Source organism: Thunnus albacares, chromosome 15 (genome assembly GCF_914725855.1).
Source record: "Thunnus albacares chromosome 15, fThuAlb1.1, whole genome shotgun sequence".
NCBI classification, from domain to species: domain Eukaryota; kingdom Metazoa; phylum Chordata; class Actinopteri; order Scombriformes; family Scombridae; genus Thunnus; species Thunnus albacares.
Window position 1 is genome coordinate 3361643 of NC_058120.1, and position 26975 is coordinate 3388617.

A 26975-nucleotide genomic window follows, 5' to 3' on the forward strand; every position below is an offset into this window, starting at 1 on the left:
TTCGCTGCCCCCCCCTTTCAACCCCTCACCCTCTTCTCTCTCTCTCAACCCAACTGGTCAGGGCAGATGGCCACCCATCTAGAGCCGGGTTCAGCTTGAGGTTTCTTCTCGTTAAAGGGGAGTTTTTCCTTACCGCTGTGGCCAAGTGCTTGCTCATGGGGGAATATTTGGGTCTCTCTCTCTGTAACTTAAAGAGTATGGTCTAGACCATGTGAAAAGTGCCCTGAGATGACTTTTGTTGTGATTTGGCGCTATATAAATAAAATTGAATTGAATTGAATTGATGTCCTATAACTCCATGAGAAGTAAAATTACAACCATGTGATGCTAATAAGTCCAATTTTACATATAAAAAATGAAGTTTAAATGGCCATCTTGCCATTCTTGCAGGGGCTTAACTTGACAGCTTTCTACCGAGTGTGATGTCAGCTTGGGAAGGAAGGCCTGCCCAAAGCCAGCTGACTGATAGCTTGGTCCTTCAAGGAAAAACAAAAGCAAAAGCAATAGGGAAAATGTAAAAGCATTTGGAAAAAGAATATGGAAAAATAAATAAAATAACATTATATAAGCATAAATAAATAAATAATTATACAGAAAAATAGAGTAATTTATATGTAAATAATAAATAAAAATATATTTAAAAGGTAAATGTGAAAATATATGAAAATGCTTAGAATTATTCTTTTATATTTTATGTCTTTATATTTCCACATATATTTACCTTTTATATATTTATCCTTATATATCCACATTTTTATTTGCTTATTTATTCTTTTATTTATTCCTCTTTATATTTCCACACTTATTTTCTTATTCTTTTACAGATTTATTCTTTTTTATGGCACTCCTATGACTCCATATTCAGTAACGCACATCCACAGAGTCTCTGCCGTAAATTACGCAGCGTAATTGACCAATAGAATAGCAAAGTGTCGTGACGCCACTTCCTGGTGGTTGTGCGGGAAGTTTGGTCCTCACAGTCAACAACAGTCCTTACAGTCAACGTTCAACAACAAAGTCAAGGTGTGTATTCATTTTATACTCTAATAAAATGTGCGAGTGTCGGCTGTACTGACAGTGTCGCAGATAGTCGGCAGATAGTCTTGTTAAACGTCGTCATATATCAGCTAACGTCATTTAGCGATGCTAACGGGTAGCATGATAGCTAACAGACATTTATTTAGGTGTAATGTTACTTGGCTCATCTGTTAACTTAGCGTTTATAGACTCACTCTGCCCACAAACGCGTATGGTTTTAACGACAGGAGGCTGTCAGCTCCCAATCAAACATAATGTTGAATAGTGTTAACTAAAGCTATGTTAACTGACTTTATAAGCTGCACATACTTCACTAACAGGGAACGGACGACCTCAGGATGCAGTTATCACTAGCTAACTCAGCTGCCTATCATTAGTGAATAGAATAATCAAATATGACACTTCTGTAACGTTACCACTGAAGCTAAAACCGCACTTTTAAGAGTTAACTGCGACATTATATGATCTCTGTTGGGTCTGTTCACAATGTATTGTAAATTAGCTTAGTATACAATTGGAAATAACGTTACTAACTACATCCAAAGTGAACTAGTCATGCATGCAGTAAGTTAGCATCAACTGCTAAAGATGACTGCGTTTCAGATGCCTCCTAAAGCTAAGGCGGCAGCGAAAGGCAGAGCTCCACCCAAGAGGAAGCTAGCAGAGGAGTTTCCACCCGGAGAAGTCCTTACAGACACTGGGAAGAAGGCCTGGAAGCTGGGGGCACCAGTCGGACAGGGCGGCTTTGGCCTCATATATTTGGGTAAGACGAGATGAGTGGCTGATGATCCAGTTTGAAAGTCATATACATAACCCCAAAGACATCTACTGATAGTTTTATCATTCATCAGACTTTCAGTTTTGGTTCTCTCTCAGACAAAACCTCTTGCTTGAACACCAGACACTAACATCATTAATAGTTGACTATTCAGTGTATTTAAATGCAACTTTGTACTGTGCAGGATCTAACCTGCAAAGTCTGACACTTCAGTGATCTTAAAGGTGCTCTATTGAGTATTGAAATTATTCTTTGTCTTTTTCTCCAGCTGATGAGAATTCTGCAAAACCTGTAGGTGCTGATGCTCGCTATGTCATCAAAGTGGTAAGAATCTAAATTATCGGAAAATCATTATTTTAATTGTTTACTTGTTTTCTTTCATATGTGAAGTGGGTGCACACGCCTACTTAGCAATATACTCCCCTTTAAAATTAATTCAGCCCCCTTCCTTGAGTGCAGCACAGTTTATCAGTCACACATTTCTTTTGCAGTCGTTTCTGTTTTGTTTTTAATAACCCAGTTTATACCAGTTCTTCCCCAGTTGTATCGGGGTTTTCCATTGGCACTTTTGGCCGCGTCGAGTCAAACCATGCTGCGTTGATTTGCATTACCATCTTAAACACGTCTGACCTGCATCCAAGTGGGTTGCCCGTGACGACCCCCCCCTTCTCCCCCTCAAACAGGCGCGAGTCGTGCGGCAAGACTGAACTCATGTCTGTGCTGGAGACCAGAGAGAAAGCTGTGTGTTCAGCTCTCAGTACTTTTGTGGCTTCTAACTGAATCTCTGTGGTTTTGAAGTTTAGTTTCTCTCCTGTGTTTCTACTTTCAGATATCTGCTTTATTTGACCATTTTCTGACCACTTTCAGCCGTATCACAGGCACGTTAAGTCACTGCAGATGAAAACAATCTCTGCTGTAGGGTTAGGGTTATGTCATATTAAAAGCTTTCCACTGAAAAAGGAAATGAAATGTGCCCCATTAACATACATGAGGGCGGCAAAATATTAGGAACACTTTTCAATATAATGCAGTCCAGTACACCACCTCAATAATAAACATAAAGTAGAGTTAAAACCTTTCTGACAATGTCAACAAGAACTGAAAATGTATAAGCTTTGTAAAAGTATAATTTATGACAGGGCTGTTGTATTGGATTGCATTAGATTGCACAGGTGTTCCTATTAAAATGGCCAGTGAGTGTACATCATGCTTGTATACTCTATACACAAAGTGCAGATTGTAAGAAATACACATAATGGCCAGTATAACTCAAAGATGAACAAGGATACACTCATTTAAGATGCACAAAAGGAACAAATATCATTATTCTTTTATCAACAAGCTATTCCAGTATTTTCAGACTAATCTAAGCATTGAAACAATTCCCATTCATACAATTTTAAATTCTACATCACCCTGCCCCACAGTGGCTGTATGACAGGACAGGTCAACAGTGCATGAAGAAGGGAGCCTTGTACCCCTCTACATCTCCAGCGAATCTGCAGTAATTTGATGGGTGTGTAGAAAACACTGTTCAAAACTTTACGATAGGCTGCCTCTTCCCCTAGCTTCTCTTATATTCCTCCCATTATTTGATACAATATGTGACCATGTCTTCTTATCTATTTCACATTTCAAGTCATTTTGCCATACCTTTCTGAAATTGTCACAAATAACACTATTCACTTTGCATAACATTTTATAACATAGTGAAGCTGTTTGCTTGATTTTTTAGGGCTGGAAAAGAAGCTCCACATCACATTTGTTCCTTTGTGCATCTTGACACCATACACTCCCAGCTTTTGATTTGTATCTCCAAACATCCTTACAGTTCAAATTATACTGAGCACACATCTCATCACATGAAAGATGTGACTCATCCTTGTGAAAATCTCCCAAAGTATCTCCCACTTTTACCCATTTTTTTACCAATAAATAGACTTTCCCACATCAATCTCAGGATTATTCCATACAGATATGGAGATTACTTCATCATTTTGTTTGCCATATGACATACCTTCCTGTGGTCAAAAATAGGATCTATTTCTGGCACACCTGAATTTTTGTCTAATATTTGATATAAGACCTGTGATGGTTTAAATGATGCTGTCATATTCATTTCTAGTTGCATCCATTTTGCCTTTTCTCCTTCCAGCTTCCAGTGTTTAGCCAATTTGGGTGATGTTGATAGGGTTTCAATGTAATGAGTCCATGGGACCCACAGGTGGTCATTGGAGTGGGGTCCCAGGGCTCTTAACTAACTTTTTTCACCATCCTCCCGGAACTGTCCCAAAATACAATCTAAGCCGTCCTGAAATGAATGTGGACCATCCTGAATTTAAAATCTTTGGTTTTTTTTTACGTTTATCATTAGTTAAAATCATTCAAAGTTACCTTTAACATAAATAAAACATCATACAAACGATTAGATAATCAATCATCAACCTTGTTTACTCAATTCATTTGACAAGTTTAGATTAGACACTAGAGGTAAATCAGTCACTCCATAAATAAAGGTTTATCACAAAGTGAGGATGGAATAAAAACTGCTTTCAAAGAGCAGAAAACTTTGAACTGTGGTAGGTAGAATATATAAAATAGATCCTCTCTGTCTGAAGAGTACAAACATCCCTCTCCTTAGTCACTTTAATAAACCCACATCTCATGTACTGTTTCATCATACCACACATTAATACGCTGTTTATGAGGCAGTTTTCCTACTGAGTGATGAGTTGAAGCTACCTCAACCTCTACAGGCTGGAGGATGGGACATCCCTTCTTGGTGGACCTTGATAATGTAAAAAAGGGGGAAATCATTCCATTTGTCAGGATATCGATCCACTTCCGGAATTCTGGACCAAACCCAAATTTACTAAGAACAATCAACAGAGCAAGCAGAGTGACAGGGCTAGTGACGGTAGAGCTCTTATTCTTCATAAAGCCCACTTGGTCATTATGAATAATACTTGGGAGAACTCTCTCTAATCTGGCAGCTAGGATCTTTGATAGCACCCTTCCATCAGCATTACTCAATGAAATAGAGACTTAAAGTATCCTGTTAATTATCGTCCTATCTTTTTTTTAGGGATAAGAATTATCAGGGACTCAGGTAGTCTTTTTATTTGCAGAGCTTCTATAAAGACATCTGTTAATCTTTCGGGTTAGTATGTCAATGAAAGATTTATCAGTGTTTCCCCCCCACCTGGATAGATTAAGACCCACCCAGGTAGATCAAATCCCAAAAGCACAACTGTCATTTCACAATGCACACAGACCAGCGGACCTTCAACCCATATAAGCATTTCTATTCTTATCTCCTATCACTCTGATTTAATTCACAAATGTCAAAAATCAATTTTCTAAATGTTAGTTAATAAGGTGATGCCGAGGAAAAAGGTGAAAGTCAACTGTGAGGGCAGTGCAGCACCTGGACAGTCTACAGCATGAACACACTAGAGTTATCTTGTCAATACATCCATCCATCCACGTCTTGGACAACGATGGTTTTTCCTGGAGCTTACAGTGCAGCAGAGAGGCTGCTGGAGACATAACATTAATAGTAACACAGCGGAGCACCCCGCCCGGGGCCGGATTTAGTGATTTGGGGGCCCCAGGCAAACTCTGTCTTGCTTTATTTTCACCTTCTCTCTAACGTGGAATGTTAGTATTGGCAGTGGTAGAGGAAGTACTCAAAACTTTTTTTCTGAAGTAAACCTATTAATACTGTGCAGTACAAGTCAGCATTCAAATTTTGACTCAATAGTGAAGAGTAAAAAAGAGGTATTAGCACGATTACTTGTACTTAACTTGTGTTAAAAGTGTAGCTTTTAATTCTCATATAATGCTGGATAGGTTAGTGAATAATAATGCATCATATTTTATTTGTTATATTTCATGAATAAAAGCAGTTCACTTTTTAAAATCAAAAGGCTGTGGACCATTTATCTTAATTGGCAGTTATATTTCATATTGTATTTCAGTAGACTAAGTACACCAGTGAATGGTTTGGCAAAATGAGATCATTTCAACCAGCAGTAAACAGAGTTATTCATGAATCTATGTTTGACTAGTTTACAAGGCTACTGAACCCGCCCGTCACCCACTATGCCACCCAACACCACAAGTAAACCGTCAACCTGTGGGAAACACTGTTTATAGGTTTCTATGGGAAAACCATCTAACCTCAGGGACTTTCCCTCATTCACTTGTTAGATGGCCTTTCTAACCTCTGTCTCTAAGCGTTGTAGTCGCGTTGTAGTCGTTCCTCTCCTGAATCATCCTCACACTCAAACAAACTTTTATAGAAATCATAAAAAACTCTGCTAATGCTCTTTGTGTCTACACTAAGTCTACTTTTTCTTGCTGTTTTTATCTGATTGGCCAAAAGTTTCCCAGTTTTATCCCCCTCTTCATAATAAATTGTTCTCTTCCAAAATAAAGCAGACTCCACTTTAGCATTAAAAAAACTTGTGCACTTGACTTTTTAATTTTCATGTTTGTTGAAGCGTTGAGCTTGAATATTCTTTCACCAGTTTTTTTTCTCCTGTTGTAGAATCTGATGCTCCAAATTTTCCACTTTAGCCTTATTTTCTTTTTTCTTTTTAGAGGCCGACCTCCAACAAACACTTTAGAGGTCTCTCATATTGTTGCCGTTTTTTCTGTAGAACCTTCATTTTCTTCAAAAGAAAAGAGTCTTCTGCGATTGAATTTTGAACTGGTTCATTCTGTAATAATAATGAATTAAGACACCATCTGTATCATCAGAAAACTTTCTCTTCTTGAATCTCCAATAGCAAATCTACCATTGCATGGTTTGTTAATGAAAAGCCCCGATATTACTATTTATTAGGCTTTCAGTAAGTTGGTTTGAAATTGAAAAGTAATCAAATCTAGACTGACTGTCATGGCGATGAGGAAGAAGAGAATATTCTCTTCCCCTGGGATTAAGTAAACGCCATATATTAATTAACCCCAGATCTCTCATTAACATACAGATAGCTAGTCTATCTTTTGCTATAACTGCTATAAATTTAGTCTTATCCATGTAACCATCCAGCACTTGATTAAAATCAAATGCCAAGATGATATAACCTTCTGCCATGGTAGAAATAATATCATCTCATTTATGAAAGAAAACAGTTTACAGAAATGTTACTACATCATGGTTTATACTGATATCACAATATAAAACCTGATATACTGATATAGAGAATTGAATGGATACTGACCACCCCTACATACTACTACACCCCTCTGTTGCACTGTGTGTGTATTCTGTCTGTTCATGTGTAACCTTTAACAAAAGATGTCTGACAACACATGTGTCAGTCTTTGTCAGTGCCAGGCTCTGTTCAGACACTGTTTCATACACTTGGCTATTTTTTTTAATCATTCAAATTTGGCTGGGTGGTTGATAACACATTCTTCTGTGGTGTGACAAACCCAGAAAGCTTTTAACAGACTTTAATACCTGGTAATACCTAGTCCAATCTAGACTGTAACTGGACTTGTTGTTTTCTCCACAGGAGCCCAGTGAAAACGGACCGCTGTTCTCTGAGCTCAAGTTTTACATGAGAGCTGCAAAGCCTGATCTGAGTAAGTCAGTTCACCGGTCCTTAGAAACATGCATAAACACACACACACACACACACACACACACACACACACACACACACACACACACACAGACATATACCTAGAAGTATGTCACTAAGCCAGAGTTAGCCTTGTGATCATCATACCACATAGTCTCTCACCACCAGGGCAAACAAATAAAAGAAAGGCAACTTTCTTAATTAAAAAAGACAATCTTGTAGAGGAGGCACGAAGGGGCCCTGCAGAGGAAGGGAAGCTTTTGGTGGCAGCTCCATTGGCCCCCAGGCCACAGCTTTGCATTTTATATAATAACAATCCAAATGTCAATCTCCCCTGACAATTAACTGTTATATTACTAAGGAACCAAAGGCTCATATTTTATTCATGGTGGAATCTCACGTTGTTGGTAAATATTTGTCCCAGCAGCAGATTAGCTCGCGGCCACGGTGCCCGGCTCCCCCCCACGGAATTATACTCTTATTACTTTGAGCATCACAGCCATCACCCACTTACACCAGCACCAGTTAGCAGTTAGCTGTGTGCTCACAGGAAGTTGCAGTTACCAAACTGTCTTTGATTTTTAGATGCTGTGCATTTCATGGATTTGTACACTCGCTTTTTAAGTACCTTAAAAACATTCGCTGATATGTTTCCTCTCGGCCTGCAGTTGAGAGGTGGATGAAGTCTCACAAGCTGAAGAATCTGGGAGTTCCCAGGTACTGGGGCTCAGGTCTGCATGAGAGAGGAGGGAAAAGGTAAGGTTTGAATACAGGGCCAACACTCAGAACCTGAAATGTTCATTTGCAGTTGCAACTTTACAAATACACGCCACTACATGATCAGAGTTTAACAATAGAATGAGTACAAAATGCTTGTATCACAAAACAAACAGAGGTAGTGTACAGAAGATCAGTGTCAAGTTTGTCATTCCATAAAACGTCAAGGTAAATACAATAGAATTTGTGCTTCACCATAAATGTACAACTCAGGATTTGTATCTCTTGTAAGATACTAAATAATACAGGTTTCCAAAATAACATGAAAGTTATTTAACTGCTTATATATAAAAACAAAAGTTATTCTAAAACTGTTTGACAGAAAGGCAGAACCAAAATAAGTGGACGGGAGTCAATCTACTGCAAATAGCACCATGCTTTTCTCTATTTTTCATGTTGTATTCTGCATCTTTCTAGATTAAAAAAAGATATTAAGCTGCTTTAAATGTATGATTATATGTATAAGATTGCATCTTGTCTAGTTAGGGTTATGCACTGGGTTAAAGAGAGAAAAATGATGAGTAACCTTTGGATGTTACCTTAATAGCACACATATAAAAATGTGCTAGAAACATGTGTGTAATCCTAGATGTTTAGATGAAAGGGTGCATTTGTATTTTAGTGGCATCATGTCAGTTACAGGGCATCTTTAGGTTTAATCACAGGAGCTCTCACGTTGTTTCAAAGGCTCTTTTTAACATTTAACAAGGAGTTTTGAGCTCTTTTTCTTTCATAGGTCTTCTGCTAACTCTACAGATGATAAGCACACAGCCTGTCTGACACTTTGAAAGTACTAAAGAAGTACTCATTGTGCTTTCCAGGTATAGGTTCATGGTTATTGACAGACTGGGCACAGACCTGCAGAAGAAGTTTGAAGAATGTGGAAAGAAGTTCCCCAGAAAACTGGTCCTGCAGCTCGGTCTTCGACTGGTTAGTTACATCATCATCAAATGGTTTCATTTTGCTTACATGTTTCCACTGGTAAACAACAGGTTGATGGAATCACAGGAATGTTATTATGAGAAAATGTGTTAGAGACAGGAAGCATGAGGGGGAACCAGACACGACCTGCAGCCATCAAGAATACTTTTATAATAACTCTGTCCCTCTGTCTTACCTAGTGACAAGCTAACGTCAATGTATAGCAGTTTACAAAGGCAGCAAAAAGCCTTACCTTCAGCCACAATCTTTCTTTTTAATTATTTTTATAGTGTAGCTTCCTCAATTGTCAGATAGTTTGGTGTCGTGATTACCCATTGAGCATCAGTGAGGAGAGCATTAACATAGTTTAATAGGTCAACACAGTTGCATGTTATGACCACCAACCACTGGAGCTTAAAGCATGGTAGGCTACTTTTCTGCAGCCTTGCTAAGTATGCTAACATTAGTTATACTGTAATAAAATAATCAGAGCCAGCGAAGAAACTTGCTAGCACGAACGCTACCTCAGCTGCTACGTCAGTCACAAGATCACGTCAAGAGTCTGTGGAAGTGATGCTGCTGGATGGACTCTTTTGCAGAAGAAGAGCTCATCTGTAGCTTTTTGAAGGGCAGCTTGAGACGGCAGGAAAAAAGGGGGAAGTTAGGTGACCTTTTCCTTTTTGAAGCATTTGGTCACACCGTACAGATGTCATTTACACCTGGCTGACATGTGATCAGAGTGTGAGCCAGACCTCCTCCAGATGTGGGCGTTACATGCATTATTCCTTATTCAGATAGATATGACATGTTCATACCAGACGGAGATCTTATCCTCAAGGCATGTTAGAAATCAAAATGACAAACTTCAGAGATATATTTCATCAGCACTATGAAGGTGTAACATTGTTTTGTCCTTGTGTAGCTGGATATCCTGGAGTTCATCCATGATCACGAGTATGTGCATGCTGACATTAAAGCATCCAACCTCATGTTGAGCCACAGCGATCCCAACCAGGTCAGTAGCATCATCATCATCGCTAAAATCATCACGCATTTTTCTCTATTTTCCATTCTTTGTGTTGGGAAACTAAGGTTCTATTGTGACCTCGGCACTGTTCCTTGAAAGCAGGGAGATGATTGTGTTTTTTTTGATCATAACACACTTGTGCTGCTTCATTAGATTCAATTAAGGCCTGGAGAGGAGGGGGAGTGTGTGTGTGTGTGTGTGTGTGTGTGTGTGTGTGTTCCAAACGGGGGAGATTAGATGGCAGCAACAAAGAGCTTTTTCTAGCAAACAGGGTGGGGGCAGGGGCAAATATTTAATTTGAAGATTAATAATGTATCATTGGTGGTGTTATTAAAGAGCTATTTATAAATGACAATTTAAAAATCGGCCCCTCAGGATTTGAATATTAGGTAGGGTTGTTGTTTTTATAGCTGTGCTATTTTGACGCTTTCCCTGGAGTTACTGGGAATGTAGATTTGCTTTTATAATGTTTCTTTATTAAAGCCAATAAGCGGCTGTAGTATACAAGCATAATGCAGATCAAATATAATAATAAAGCTCAAAGCTCGGATTATAATTTGATATCCAGAAGTGAGGAATCAGCCCCCATCTACGCTGCATGAACACAGTTTCATTTTGGAGTTCCAGGAGAAGTGAAATATGTATCTGAAAGTCTAAAAGTATGACCTTGTTCTTGGTCCGTGCATGTGTGTGTGTGTGTGCATGCCTGAATTGCTGTGTTTGTGAACTGTAGGTTTACTTAGTAGATTATGGACTGGCATATAGGTACGCGCCCGACGGTGTCATGAAAGAGTACAAGGAAGACCCCAAGAGATGTCACGACGGCACCATCGAGTTCACAAGCATCGACGCCCACAAAGGAGCAGGTAGCTATGACAAGTATACGTATTTATAAGCTCCTAAAACCAAGGTGACAGGCGTTACATTCTATGACATCATCATGGACAGATGCCATTGTCCTTTCTTTTCTATTATGTTACTTAAACATCCAACTATTTGGAGTATTTTAACCTTTGCAAGGTGTCAATTTGTTGTATGTTCCTCTCAGTCTTGCACTTTATGTAAGTGTCAGCAGTTGAACATGTTGGTCTCATGTATGAATAAATGTCGTTGGCCGACAATCCAACAGTCATAACCACTTCAGGCAGTGATTGGCCAGGTGTGGAGGTGTGAAAGTAGGGTTTGAACTCTATCAAGCTATGTTTTAATTCATCACACTACTTCAGAGTATCGTATACATGAAGTGTATCCATCACATCCAACCATTTCTCACATGTATATTCATACTTGTATCAATCACACTCTGACCCAGACATTATACATTCCTCAAATAACTTGAGTACAAAGTCAAGAGGTTGTGATATGTAGTACAGCAAGCTAACGGAGCGCTACACATGCTCAGTGGTGTCTGCTTTACACAGAACGACGCTGCAGACTGAAAACATGATCACTGTTATTAGTCTGTTTCTAAATAAACTACAGTAAACCAGTTCTTCATAATGAAGGAACATATCACTCGGTGCAGTGGTGTGGCTCACTGATGGGTTTTCATTAGTTTCTGGACAATAAATGAGCTGTATGGCACAGAGGAATAAGATACTGTATATCAGGCTTTGGATAGACACACAATACTTGTTAGTAGGATCAATTCATTCATGAGATTTGTTGGCTTTATCCTTTAACAGAGAGATTCTAAATCTTGTTCCACCTTTGCAAGATCAAGACAACTAAACATTAATTGACATCTCTAAAGCACACATAAAATGAAATCAATCCAGAAAACAACAAAACAATGTGAATGATCCAGGTCAGCGTTGTTGAGGAGATTCTTCATACTGTCTCAGTATAAAAGTGACTTTTTCCTCTTGCAGTGAGGAGCAACAGGTATGAATGAAAAGGCTGATACAACCATGCCAACTCTATGAATGAAAATATGAATATCAAGCAAAACGCTTTATATACAGCATGTAAGGAAGGGCAAGACTCATATAATACAAGGCATTTACCGTGGTGTTCACAACCTGACAACAGTGCATTTCCACATGAATGTTGATATTTTTATTAATGTCAGTACTCAAAAAGGTGCTGCTGACAGTTTTTGCTGCTGCTGCTGCTGCTGATTGGTGGTTGTGTGTCTCCAGCTGCATGTAGACGGAGCGACCTGGAGATCCTAGGTTACTGCATGCTTCAGTGGCTGTGCGGTCGCCTGCCCTGGGAGGACAGGCTGCAGGACCCCCTCTACGTCAGAGACTCCAAAATCAGGTGAGAGAAGCACAACTGCCGTCAAAGTCAAACGTTTAGAATTCAGTTCAGTAATGTTCCAAATCTCAACACTACTTTGGATCTCACTTACAGGAGTCAAGAAAACATCTCTGAGTTTATGACCAAGTGTTTCTCCTCTCAAGACAGACCAGGTAAGAGGGATTCACACACTTTTACACGCTTCTGTTATTAAATGACGATAGAGAGCAAGTTTTTTTTTAAGCGATCGGTGACTATGAATGAGATAAAACAAGCCTACAGTAGGACAGAAAGTAGGTGAGTGATGAATTTTCATTGGCAGTAATAGCAATAAAGAAATCAGTACAAATCCACAAGTATTACCTTTTACCCTCTGGTTTCTCCAGCTGCTTAATGGCCCAGTAATACCGTACAAGGCTGTTTGTACCAGCTTCCAGCTGTGTGTGTGTGTGTGTGTGTGAGCCTCTGTCGCCTCCATCTAGCTGATAGCTCACCAGATGACAGGGTTAAACCAGTGCTTCTGCAGAACGAGCGTAAATCAAGGAATTAAGACAAAAGGAAAAAGTGGCTGTGGGTCCACAATTAGCAAGGTGGGTAATTAACCTGTAATGACAATGATTATTTAACACCAGTGCCGAAACTTTTCACTGGAACTGTTGTGACCACTTCACCTGATGGTGGCACAAAGATCTAATCCTTTAAAGGAGTCATTCAACACTTTTTTGCTTTCCTCCTGGGAGTGACATGCTCAGGAATGTCCAAAGTTTAAAAATACATCTCCTCTAAAGCTCACTGATGAACTCTCTCTTTGTTTGTTCCATACACACGTCTGTGGTTTTAGGGAGAGTTACATCCAACAAGAAGCAAATAAGCATATTTCCAAAAAAATGTTGAACTATTCCTTTAAAGATGGACTACTTTTCAGGAAATAAAATAAATTGGATTTTGATTTAAAACGCAAAAATGTACAAATATTGAGTCATTTCTGAAAGAGATGTGTTTGATGATTTTAGAAGTAGTATGTTGATCCACGTCTACATGCTTCTCATTAGGATCGAGGGGAAGAACAAATGCAGGAAACATTTATAGCGCAGGCTGTAAATGGTGAGTCTGACGTTTGTTGAGTTGCCACTTTAATGTTGGCACTTTGACCTGCAGGCAGCGTGTCGGTTCAGGCAAAAGAGACAAAACGCGAAGCGTCACACCTCCTTCCTTCTGCTCTGTGGAGCACAACCAAACTGTTGTTTACAACTCCATCTGTGTGTGTGTGTGTGTGCGTGTGCGTGTGCGTGTGTGTGTGTGTGTGTGTGTGTGTGTGTGTGTGTGTGTTTGTGTTTGTGACTGTTTGTCAAGTCTGAAGAAAGTCACAGCAAACAGAATTAAGCACGACGCTGTGACAAGAGTGGAACATTATGGTGACGACAGAGTCTCGGAACAAAGATAGTCAGCAACACGAGGATGAGAGATGTTCAAGTCCAGTCAGGGTTATTTAAATAGTCTTTCATCACAAAACGCATATCAAAACACTTTACAAGGACAAGCTCTCACAGAGCTAACTTATCAGACACAAAACAAAATATCAGTGTACAAAAGAAGAAAGAAAACACAAAGCAGAAGACTTGATAATCTCCTTGATCCATTTTCTGGTACAACTGATTGTGGCATAGAGGTGAGGAGCTATTTGCAGGCTGTCAGGTTATGATGAACTGGTGCGTCTTAGCGTTTCTCTCTGTGTTGTAGATGAGATGCAGAGGTTCATGGAGGAGGTGAAAGCTCTTGGTTACCAAGACAACCCACCGTACGACAAGTTCCGCTCCATCCTGCAGGCCGGACTGAAGACTATCCAGGCTAAAGACGACAGCAAACTAGAGTTCACTCCCATCAACGGAGCTGTATCACCTCCTGCCAAGGTCAGTGCAGCAAATCATTCTCTCTCACACCTTCACTTCATCATGGAGTTATTGTATAGCTGATGAATGTGTGGACAATAATCAGCATAGCATGAAGAGCTTAGGAAAAGAGACAGAGCCAGAGTAAAGTCTTAGGAGTATTGTTTGGCTGTCTGGCTGCACTAGCCTTAGAGGGCCAGTATTTATGTATGGCTAGCCCATTAACAAGGCTACCATACAGCCATTAGCCTCATTAGTGACTGCTGCCTCTACATGGATCAGTATCTGCCAGTGATGCAGCAGCATTAAACAGCACTTGCCAACGGGAACAGATATCTCAGTTGAACATAAGTGTCATGCTGTTTACAAGTCGACATAACATTATGCCATTATAACAACAGTGACACATGACAATATTTACTGGAATAAGACAATTGAAAAAGCTTTCAGAGGTTGCATATTGGGGAATTTGGAAGGCTTGAGCCACATTCTTGAAGGTTATGTTTTTATAATGGTGTGTTTATTACTTGTAGAAATTTTATAAATCAGTCACCCTAAATGTCAGTTTAACACATGTACCTACAAGCATGATTTGTGACATCACAACTAGTTTGGAGCTAATCATGGTCCAGTATACAACTTACATAAGTGTGACGCCTCCAATGCAAATACACTGAGAATGGACTTTTCAGTGAAGTAGGAGACATCTGGTGTCCAGCAGTTAAAGTTTTGAAATAAACAATGTTTGTATATTCATAGATTAGAATGAGTTGGAAGGACAATATCTAATTTAAAGGATGTTAATGAGGTCATTTACTCAAAGCTGGATATTTTTCTATGTCTTCAAACGTGTCTGGATGGGATCTTAAACATCTGACATCTTGAATGGAATATTAAAACATAAAGACTGACAGTCTATTGTTTACTTCTTTTAACTCAGTCTTCCTCCACCTTTCTTTTCCCTCTCCATCTTCAGTTTCTCATCCCCTGGGCAACAAGGTCAAATGATATTAGACATAATATTTCTTATTGTGATGATACACCTTCTTTTAGCTTTATTTATTGCCAAGGAAGCAAAATTGTCATGGTTCATCTACCACAAATGCTTCATAATACTGCTGTAGTGGGCAGTTTTCTCTTAAATTTTATTTCATTAAGCATCACTTTAGAAAAAATGACTCCATCTATCCTTTCTTTCCTCTCTCCTACACACTGGAACATAGCAATAGAAAGATGGCATAAAATAGATAAGATATAAAAGTTAGCAACAATATAACAATGTAATATAAGAAATAAACATGATTTTACAAACTATAATGAAATGAGCTTGTATATATTTAAGGTGGGGGGATGTGCAATGAGAGGAGCAATGTAAATAACAGTCTCAGAGGTAGAAATGGGCAGTAGTGCAACAGAGTCATAAAAAGTGCGATGACAGAGAGGTGGGGGTCGGGTGTGAGTGATGGGAAGAAGCTTTGGGCTCAGAGGCTCCTGTAGCACCTACCAGAGGGTAGGTGGAAGAACAGTCCATGGTTGGGGTGGGTGGGGTGTTTTGTTCTAGATGTCCTGTATGGCCAGGAGCTGGGTGCTGGTGATGTGCAGGGCAGGTCTCGACCACCCGCTGCAGGGCTTTCCTGTCTGCTATCGTTCAGTCGCCAAACCACACTGAGATGCAGTTTGTGAGGATGCTCTAAAGTGGTGCTGCGGTAAAGGTTCATGAGGATCTTTGGTAACAGGCGGGTCCTCCTCAGCCTCCTCATGAAGTCCAGGCGTTATTGAGCCTTTTTAGGAAGCAGGTGTTAATTGTCCAGGTGAGATCCTCAGAGATGCAGAATCCCAGGAATTTAAAATAGAGACATGCTCCACTTCAGCCCTGTTGATAAAGATGGAGGAAAGTCTGCAGCTTTTCGTCTTCCTGACGTCCATAATCAGTTCTTTGGTCTTTTGGACATTGAGGACAAGGTTTTTGAAGGAGCATCATGATGTCAGATGCTCCACCTCATCCCTGTAGGCCGTCTCATCATTATTGGTGAGTCGGCCCACAAATGAAACGTCTTTAATCCAGTAGTTCAAGGTCTTATTGAAGCATTCTATGACATGTTACTCTGTGTCTTGAATGTTATTGAAATCTCCGTCTTATCTGCTTTTAGTAAGTAAGGTTTACTTGTCAGTGATTACTTAAAGTTGACTATGTGTGACTCTGTAGCTTTATGGAGCATTTCAGCATCTTTCAGCTCATTGTTTTGGTTTTAAAACCTGCAACTTAACTGTTTTGGTTCAGTCTCACCACTCTCATCAACCTTGTTTCCTGCAGCAGCAAGAGCAGCAGCAGGCAGCTGTTTTCAGTGAAAAAGTTCTAAAAACCCCACTGCGCACAACCTCCTCAGCAGCAAACAGACATTTTTAGCAGCCAGATATTTTTCTCAGGGGTTGGCGGAGACCAAAACTGAGCGAAGAAAAGAGTGAATATCGGTCTTACATTCACCACAGAGTGAACAGGTGGACACAAACACAACTCCAAATGAATGCTAATGTCGCTCTGTTTCAGACGGATGTTCAGATAGGCACCTGTTTGCGCAACAGCACATATGCTGTTTACAATCATGTTGGCAGAAGATTTAACACTCAAAAATTTGTACTAACATTTGATAAAACAGGTACTTGATTTCAGGCAGAGGTGGACAAAAGCAGCTTCTCAGTTTGAACTAAACACCATCAGTTTCACTGGCTTACAGGTCAACTGTGGCTGCATCAAAACTCCATCTGACTTGTTTGAAATGGTCTTATAGATGTACTCCCTTACATCATATAATGCTTAAAGACTGAGGCTGAAGCTACAACTTGCTACTATAGCTAAAGATATAATTTGTTGCAGTGGGAAATAACATTAATTACTTATTTGCACACAGCTACAGTGTCTGTATTCTTACAGGTTCACATTCTAATATTAATTTTATTGACAATATGATCAGTCATATTTCTTTCCTGCTTTCCATCTTCCTATTTCTCTCTTCTTCTTCTCCTCTCCTGCAGTCTGTGTCTCTCACTCTCTGGCTCTTGCTCTCTGACTCTCTGTGCATATGGAAGATGCCACCGGGGACATGGCGTCGCCAGCCGAAGGGTTACCGGGCCCCGGCACCGGTTATTGTATGTAATTATCCCGCCAATCTGTTCACCTCAGCGGGTGCCACATGGTGATCATGAGGTAGCAATTGTCAAAATGGAAGCAAAGATGGAAAGGGGGGGGGGCAGGGGGGATCAGTGATAGTTCAGGCTGAGAGTGGAGCTTCATTATAGAGGCCCAGGATGGAGGAGGATGGACGGAGGAGTTGATTGCCTTCACTAAGTGCTCGACTCTTTGGGGGGCCACCTTTTCTTTCTCTTTCCTCAGCAGACCTCACTCTCGCTGTGATTTCTGTAGAGATGAAGGAGATAATAAATTGATAGTTTATGGAAAACTCTTTGCCGTATTAGCAGCGATTTTTAAAAAAAAAACCTTCATCTTTGTTGACCCCGATGTTTAAACACGGTAAGAAAGGAAAGCTGGAGTGTTTCTATTTGCCGCTCTGTGGTCAAAACAGCGGAATACATAATCAGACGTTTTAATGGATTAATGTCTGCGAGGTCTCGGTGGCTGGTGAGATGGCAGAGCGATAATTGCATTTGCTCAGACTTCACACGCAAGAAGGCTTGAGGCCCCGAAAAGTCGGGTCGCCTCATCACCAAGTCAAGGCCTCGCCTCAGTGTTTGTCTCTTTATTCCCCTCAACATCAGGCCTGAGAGCATCAACAAACTCTCTACTTATAGACTTAAAAAATTGTGTTGTACTTTGCATTTGGGCTCCTTTTTGTATGAGCAGTTTTGTCAATGAATACACGGAAGACCAGCTACAGTAGAGTTTGATGGTCGTGCCCAGTACATGACCCACAGCTGAGCATTATCTTAAAAACAACTACAAACGTTCATGTTTAGCCACCTCCTGGTTGACAGTCCCCTTCTCTTCATTTGCTTCCCCTTCCAGAAGACGACCAAGAGAAAGAAAGCAGCAGATCAAGGAGAAGGAGGTGATGAAACTGACGGAAGTCCGGTCAAGAAAAAGAGAGTCGCAAAGAAAAACGGTAGGTTTTCTCTCCTCTGATCAGATACCTTGTCTCAGGGATGGGAATTGATCAGATTTTATTGATACCTGATCAGTTTTTTGTGTGGAAAAAAACTATGCTGACACAGGTTTTCAGTGTCAACATGAATATTTTATTATCTCCATTGTTTATCAATGACTTTGAATGCTGATGAATATATGAAACATAACTGGTAGATAAGATAAATGGTCCGCAGCCAAAAGTGAACTACATTAATGAATGAATGAATGAATTTGAAAACATCTTACAGTCTCCTGCCTGTATGAGAATAATAAAAGGAGTGGGAGGAGGAGGGGTGCTCCGCTGTGTTATTAAGAGCAGCCTATCTGCTGTACCGTCAGCTCCGGGGAAAGCCATCGCTGTCCAACACGCTGAGTGGCCGCAGGGTTTCTGAGGTGAAACAGACTGAGCACCGAGTTACTGTCTTCACCTCAGAGTTGGTTCAAGTTGTTCAATGCTGGAGTGTGTGTTGGTCAGCCGGTCTAGTTTGTTACTGCTGATTGCTGCTCCGCTAACATTAGTGGGACAGAGCATGATAAACATTTGAGTGTTTTACCGATATTTGTCGGGACTTTATGTTGGTTTGCTTTATGATATAGCAGTGAAAGTGTGTTTTCCCCTCCCAGAAGTGAACGGTGTAAAGAAGAGTCCTAAAAAGTCTCCTAGACCAAAAAAGGTTGCCAGCACTGGAAAACGCAGCGTCCCCAAATCCAGATTGGTGGAGATGGGCACCCAGACGTCACCTGGACTCGCCAAGATATCCAGAGGCAGACCCAAGAAAACCAGCCCCTAAACATCCAGCTCTCTCTTCACTCCTCCATCCTCCTGGCTTTTCCCTGCTTCTTTAAAAAAAACACTTTTTCTAAGTTTTATACTATATGATTTTCTGTTTCTGTTCTGATATGTTACACACTGATAAATGTTGATGTTTGACTAAATGTCTTGTGGTTGAAAACAGCTCCATTATAATAAAGAGGAAATTAAATTGTCAGTCCTGTGTTTTTTTTTATTAAAGGTTTGAGGGTTTATGGCCAGAGTGTGATGAAAGCAGACTAGTTTGTCTATGTTTTTATTCACGTTGTTGACCAGAGACATGATGGAGACAGCAAACAGCATGATTAGGAGCATCAGATTTTTGAACTGAAATGAAGACACAAAATGCTGTGAGAGCTTTGCTTCTTTACTGTTTTGTGATCCATAATGAACAGTTGAGAGACCAGACAACACTCAGCTGCTTATTTTTGCACTTACTGTCCAGTGGAGTAAGAGGTAACCAGCTCCAAGTAAGTACAGGAGGCTGCTGCACATCTAGTTTCTATTGATGAGGCTCATGTCCTTATTTAAATGTGTGTTATGATAGGTCAACTTCTTAATAAGTTACCCTAACTCAGACACACATTTGATATTGTCGTGCACATGTTGCAGAATTAGAGGTTACGTTGTATTTTGATTCCAATGAGGGATTCCCAAAGTTTGCCATTGTATTTATACCTGATCCCTTAATATGGAGGGCCTTCCACAGCTGTGACTGTGACTGCACACGGAGAGACACTTTGTAACAGAGTGGGGGGGTGGAGGGGTCAGAATGGAAAACAGCCTTAGTGAGGAGAGCCAATCAAGATGGAGTCCAGTTATGATGCATTTATTTGAGCAGAAAGAGTGTGTAAAAAGGGATATTTTGAAAATGCAAAAGCTCTCACCATTCAGACAATATAAACCTGAATGTCACGTTTGACTTTCTCAAACCTTTAAGGGAGTAAATGCACCGCCTCTGAGCTCAGGACTGCTAATGCACATGTTTAGGGGGCGACAGGATGATAATTACGTTTTGTGAAGAGACATCTAAATCAGTGGCCTGCATCTACAAATAAGTGCATCTCTTTGTTCTCCTGTCCGTCTCTGTCCGGCTGCTGAAATGTCACGTTTTCTGACAGATATTTCTCAAATTGTTGTCAAACTTCTATCAAATCATCGGAGCTACATTTCTATCTAGAACGAGAGTGCAGGAGAAAATTTCACACATGAAAAGCTGCTGACAAGCTGTCCATTTCCCCTCCATCCACCCTTGTCCTCAAGCTCATGGACCGACCCCGATGGGACCCCCCACCTCCCTCATTAACTCCCAACAGGCTGCCCCATCCTCCCCTCCCTCCCCACGGAGGAAGACATCTCCACTAATGTTAGTGTTGTGAGGGCCCTCGGGGGGGCCCCTGTGGTGGCTGGTGGCTTGCCATCGATTGTTCCAGCCTCTTCAGAAGTAAAGAGACCCCCTGCCCAGCTCCCCCGCCCCCACTCCCACTGACCTTGGGGGCACCACAGCCGCAGTCCCGCAGTAGGGGGCAGTAGTACATAATGATAGCAAATGGATGTAGGTGGGTGGGGGGGGCAGGGGTTGGAGAGACGGAGGGTGGGGAAGGGACGGCACTTAAACACAACACTACCATCTTTTCTGCTTGCAGCGAGAGGTGCACAATTTCACCCCGGCCGGCCATTTTCATTTAGCACGGATGTGTTATCCACTGGCCGGCCTGGCAGGCAGTTGTTGCCCATGTGTTTGCTGCGGTCGGCCTCTGATCGGCGAGCCGGCGGAGCGTGAAAACCTCGCAGCAGTGGCCTAACCACCTCTCTCATGATATGGATGCCAACCCCTCCCCGGGCCCATGCGCCAATAACTCGATAGCAGTTTCCCCCGGCCAGTGGGTTTCCTGTGTGTTTGTGACAATTGTCAGTATTTTGGTGGGGTGGCATAGGAGGGGATCCAAAGTGTTCCGACTCAAATGGAAGGTACAGCTAGGGGGTGGTTCATTGCAGGAGCCAAAAGTTGAGACTTAAAAGAAAAGAGGGATTGGAATGTTTTCACCCGTTTTCATGCTCACAATCAGCGATTAGTGATGTTTTAAAGCTGTGGATTTGAATGAGAGACCAAGACCATGTCCACACTAAGCCACTTCTCTTCAATTTGACCTCCATCCAGACTAAAACAGTGTTTTTCTCCCCCGGAAATTTTTCCAAAACGACCTCCAGAGTGTGTAAATGTTAGAACGTTGGTTTGGAGTAGTAGTGTGTATGGAGAAAACAGCTTTCATATTGGTAATAAAACAGATGGTGGCAGTAGTGAGGCATTTCATTGGAAGAAAAAGAAGAAGAAACATAACAATGCGGTTTCACGCGAGTGTTGTTCTCTTAATTGTCTACTTTGACAGCTTGTTTAGAGTTAAACGTATCTATCTACCACCCTTCTCTGCTGAAACTGTTGGAAGCTGCTCACAGTAAACTGTCAGGAAGCTGCTCTGGAAACAGAAATAGTATTTCTTCTTCACTGGTTTTCTGTGGCTGACTTGCTCATCTGTCCTCCGCACATGCCCAGTAGTTAATGTGGACGGAGGTATTCCCAGAGACGAGCTGAAACTCCTGCTGTGGTCACATGTTACTTTTGCTGGAAAACGGCGTTCTAGAATGTATTCATTCATGTAGATGTACACCAACATGAATGTTTTGCAAAGTTGCATCCACCATCAGCCATATATAAAACCATACAGTCCTCCAAACTTAAAGGTATTATCCAATGTTTTTCATTGCCTTAAAAATAGCCAATACCCATGGCAGCATTTTCTGATCTGACACCTTTATCAGTAAGGTGATGATTACAAACCATTACAAAAATGATTTCTATGACTGTCCTGATCTGCCACCACAGCTATAATCAGTATTTCGCTCAGTGACAGACAAGTGACTGAAGGGTTAAAAAAAAAAAAAAAAAAAAAAAAAGGCGTGTAACTCACACTGAAAGTCAAAATCACCAAACCAGCAGTATCACCTGCTGGAGGTTGTCATGCACTTTTCGCTCATCCTCGGCAGCATCCTCCTCTTCTTGCTCCTGCTCTCCACTGGAATCAGCCTGCTCATCTGTCCAGACTCTTTCCTCCTTCCTCTTCACTTGGCGGTGGACTGTTAATGTTATCACTGCAGCTAGGCATGCTAATGCTAACAGGATTTATCATGGCAGTGGCATCAATATTTTGAATTAATGTGTTAAAACATTTTTCTTTTTCTCTCTGACCTTTTCTGCTCCACCTTTTTATTTTTTGAGACCTGACTGATTTACCTCTAGTGTCTAATCTAATCTTGTCAGATGAATTAAGTAAAAAGGTTGATGATTGATTTTTTTATGTTAAAGGTCACTGAATGATTTTAATTAATGATAAATGTAGAAAAACAAAGATTTTCAATTTGAGATGGTCTATATTAGTTTCGGGACGGCTTAGATTATATGTCAGGATGGTTCCGGGAGGATGGTGAAAAAAGTTAGTTGCCTACTCCAATGACCAGTGTTGCTCCATGTATACTGTCTGTGTAAAAAGTCAAATACGTTAGCAATAACAACTTCATAAAGTGATGACAGTTGTGTTTTCAGTTTGTCTCACTGTCCCCATGTGGCCAAACAATCAATTCTTACAGCTTGAAAGTTTCAGATTTCAGTTGATGGAAGGAATGAAGCAAAACATTGTTCAAGAACATGTGATCGTGTCTTTGGTTTGATTTCTTATGTACACTCGATGGTAGGTGTGAACTATTCACTAAATCACGCCAGAAGTGGCTAAAAAGGTAAAAAAAGAAGTCATTTTTCATTTCATTATATTTTAATCTAAATCACATGGACTTCTTTGTCTTGCGGTTGTGAATAATATGCTGTGTCAGTGGCCTCCTGTGTCTTCACTCTATATTCCCTGGCTCTTCAATTGTCACAGCTTAGACAGTAAATCTGCATTTCACACTCCACCTTCACTTGGAAAAAAGTAAAGCAGAAACTCTCTGTATTTTACCCACCCTTCCACCCCAAAAAAAAGTACAATAAAAACTCTCCAACAGTTGCAATCATCCACGCCTACCTCCTCCTGAAACTCCTGGGTGAAAAGATAGAATGGAAATTTCACTCTGTTTGTGCTGTAATTTAGCCCTCCCTCCCTCCCTTTCTTTTTTTTTTTTTTTTTTTTGTCAAAAAACAGGCCCCCTCTCCCAAAGACAAAAACACACAAAAAAAATATGCACACCGATTCCAGGTGTGGGGGGGAGTGTGTGGGTGAAGTTACGGTACATTTGCCATTCTAGTTGTGTGTAAATATTAGAAAGCAGCGGGTTCCTGGCGTGAGGAGAAGCCAGCCAAAGCGGCGGCACTAAGACAGGCGTCCTTATCGGTATTGTGTTCAGACTCCGGCATGCTCCTGCTGTTTGTAATCTGCAGCCGCCGCTGTGAGCAAAACTGGACAGGCATTTATTGTCCCAGCAGGAGGACGCTTGACAAGAGAATGTTAAACACTCCGCTACCTGCAATTTTCAAAAGGCGATAGCAGACATGATAAAATGTACACACACATTTAATTTCATGTTTTCTTTCTTTTTTTTTTTTAGAGGAAAGGGGGGAGGCAGCAGAGAAATGGCAACTTTCTCTCTTAGGGGGAAGAGCGAACTTTTTCTTTTTTTTTTTTTTTTTTTGAGTCTCACTGTTGCTGATTCGTCTGTTTGTGTGTGTGCCTGAGCATATCTGTAAGTGACATGATGGAGGAAGCACAGCAGCAGGTCTTCCTTCAGATCCTCGGGGTGACAGACTCTTCTAAGAGACGAGTGCCAGGGCGGGCTGACCACAGGCCAAATGGGAGCTTTAATTTGATTTGTTGCTGGCAGTGGTGTAGACTGGGCTCGGCGGTCATCAAGAAGACATGTTCATCAGTGCCCACTCTTCACCACATGTACACAGTGTAATATGTAAGCTACTCGCAGTCTTCACTTCATCCTCTGCCAGTTTTATTCTTAGACAAGTGATGTGCCAAGTGTCCACAAAAGGATGTGAGGAGAACATGGTCTGTCCTCGTTCATTAGTGGGCTGATTTGATTTAAAATTATGGTATGTTCAAACACCAAACATGAAGCAAATTTTTCACACGGCGCGATTACATACAAAGTCGATTCAAAGACACAAAGAGACGTGAATTTGCAACGTGAATACGTGAAATTTGCGTCATTCACGCGAGTTGAAATTTGTGTGACACTGTGTTGTGAAAGCCTATCAGCGCTGAGATTCTCCTGATGTCCTGATATTGAATCAGAAATTGGATGATACACTTGTTGTAGCCATCTGTGGGAACCCAGAGCTTGGAGAAAAGTCAGCGAGGAAGTTGAAGCTGAAAATTTACTATGAACCAAGCTAGCACTAGCGTTAGCCCCTGTTAGCACAACTATTAGCACAGCTGGCATACTTGTCTGGTGTACTAGTGATTTAGATTCAACAGTTCATGTTTACGTGTGTTTTTTTTGTCAGAGGAGATTTGCCGCAGGAAGTGGAGGAGCCTCAGGGGCGCCTACTTCAAGGAGAGGAGAGAGGAGACAGATAAGAAGAGTGGGTCAGCAGCAGGGCCAGCTAAGAGGTGGAAGTACTCTGAGGTCCTGTCTTTACTCGACCCCTTTGTTACCTCTAGAGAGACGAGCAGTAACATGGGGGGGGGGGTCAAGGAAGACAGGACTGCAGAGTACAACACATAGAATGCAGATGCAGGACCAGTCGAGGACCAGGGTTCAGATGCAGCAGCAGGACCGTCAGAGACTGACATGGGAAGTTGGTTGATAAGAGAAGACACACATACACACACACACACACACACACAGCATGGGAAACTCATACAGAAAAGATTTTTTGTATAGATGGATAAGTAGTTTTTTGTCTCAGTAGAGATATTTTCACAGCCTGCATATACATTACATTACATTACATTACATTACATTACATTACATTATATTATATTACATTACATTACATTACATTACATTAAAGACTCACTGCATTAAAAGGTTGTGAGGAAATGAAAGGCTAGATATTATCATGGTGGGAACTGTATAATGTAGTAATATGGATGCATTTATAAAATGCTTTATGTGCTGTAATTGACACTGAAAGCTAGAAGGACCAGTTCTATTAGACAGTTTATATATCTGCCTAACAAAAAACCTAAGACATCTTTGTTATATCGTCATTACTTACAGAAAAACCAGATCAGTCATCAGAAGGCAGAGTGCTGCTGCAACAACAACTGAGAAACTACCGTACCAGGTATGTACATGACAAAAGTTCATTTCTGAATGAATGGTATGTTAGGACAAGTACTGTATTCATTGCCTTTCATGTTTGATTCATGTCTCTTTGTCTGTTGCTTGATTTTATCATTTTAACAAATATTTACTTTACAAACTATTGCATTGTTGGAATGCAGTAGTTTCACAAAATATGGTGTTTCCATTTCATACAGTGACAAGGAGGACCTGAAAGAGGACCAGGGGGAGTGAGAGGTAGAGCGAGATAGAGAAACTTCTTTTAGAAGCGTTGGAGTGGCCTGCTCCTCTTGCTCCACCTCCCCCCTTCAGAAGGTGAGTTTTTCCTCAAAAGCCTGCTTCCTTCCCTGCAAAGATTGTCGCCCCAGCGGAAGGAATTTGTTAAATTTCAGATTCATAAACTCATTTGTGAATCCAGCGCTGTGGTGCTCAATTTGGAACCATTAGACCAGTTGAATAGGTTATCAGGGCGACAATCTTTGCAGGGAACGAACCAGGCTTTCCATTATTAATCGGTTAAGTTATGTTTTTTTTTTTTCTTCTTATTTCTCTCTCTCTCACACACACACACACACACACACACTCCTGGTCCTCCTCTGAGTCCATCCCTGCCTACTGCCACCATTCATCATCCATCCATCCATCAGCTGTTCAGAAGCTCCACACTGATGTTTTGTTTTGTTTTTTCTTCTTTAAATACTGTTGAAGACCATGAATACAATGTTGTTTGTTAGAATGTAGTTTAAAAAAAAATGTTTTTTTTCTAAAATAAAAGCACTTTATTTTCATGAAGACTAAATGTGACTCACTTCATGTTCTTTATTTACAAAAAATTACAAAAATTTACAGTTGACACACATAGGAAACAAGCTTCTGTGGTTTTCTTTATGTCATGAGATAGATATTTTGTTCATATCAAAAGCTCAGTGTGTTCATACTTCCAGTCACAATATCTGCACTGGATATAGTACATAAAATATATTGTAGAATGATTGGATTGTTCAGGATACACTGCTACTAGACACTGCATTATCCTTATCTAAATTAAAATTTAAAATGCTATCTGTATTTATTTTGCCTCTAATCATAAAATCATTTAAAAAGGCATAAAGTGGGACACTTGCATCAGACGAATCATTTACAGAACAAAACAATAATACCAGATGGCACAATTTCCATTTATCATGCTGTCAGTTTAAAACTAGTTTTGAATATTTTTTGTCTTAAAAGTAAAGAACTGTTTGCTTCTCATGTCTTGGTATTGGCTTATGAGTTAATTCTGTGGCCCCACATCTTTACCTTTTGACAGTTTCACAATATAAAAAGTTATCAATAATTTAAAAGAACTGTTGGTGTTTTTCATGTTTTAGCTATTTGTTATTTAATAATTGCATATTGCTTTTGAATGTAACACAGACTTGCTTGATAAAGTCAGCATATCATAGTGATGTCTGTTTTTATTGTAGTGTT

General features: G+C 40.5%; 1 protein-coding gene across 1 annotated transcript; it reads left to right on the forward strand.

Annotated features, from left to right (window-relative positions):
* Nucleotides 1–915: 915 nt before the first annotated feature.
* vrk1 (VRK serine/threonine kinase 1) lies at nt 916–19395 on the forward strand. Its single transcript, XM_044375857.1, has 13 exons — nt 916–1023; nt 1642–1801; nt 2085–2140; nt 7342–7411; nt 8079–8166; nt 9009–9117; nt 10031–10123; nt 10869–11001; nt 12277–12397; nt 12491–12549; nt 14117–14286; nt 18287–18383; nt 19031–19395. Exons 2-13 carry the CDS (start codon nt 1642–1644, stop codon nt 19195–19197), a joined length of 1323 nt encoding a protein of 440 aa, XP_044231792.1. The 5' UTR covers nt 916–1023; the 3' UTR covers nt 19198–19395.
* The last annotated feature ends 7580 nt before the right edge of the window (nt 19396–26975 follow it).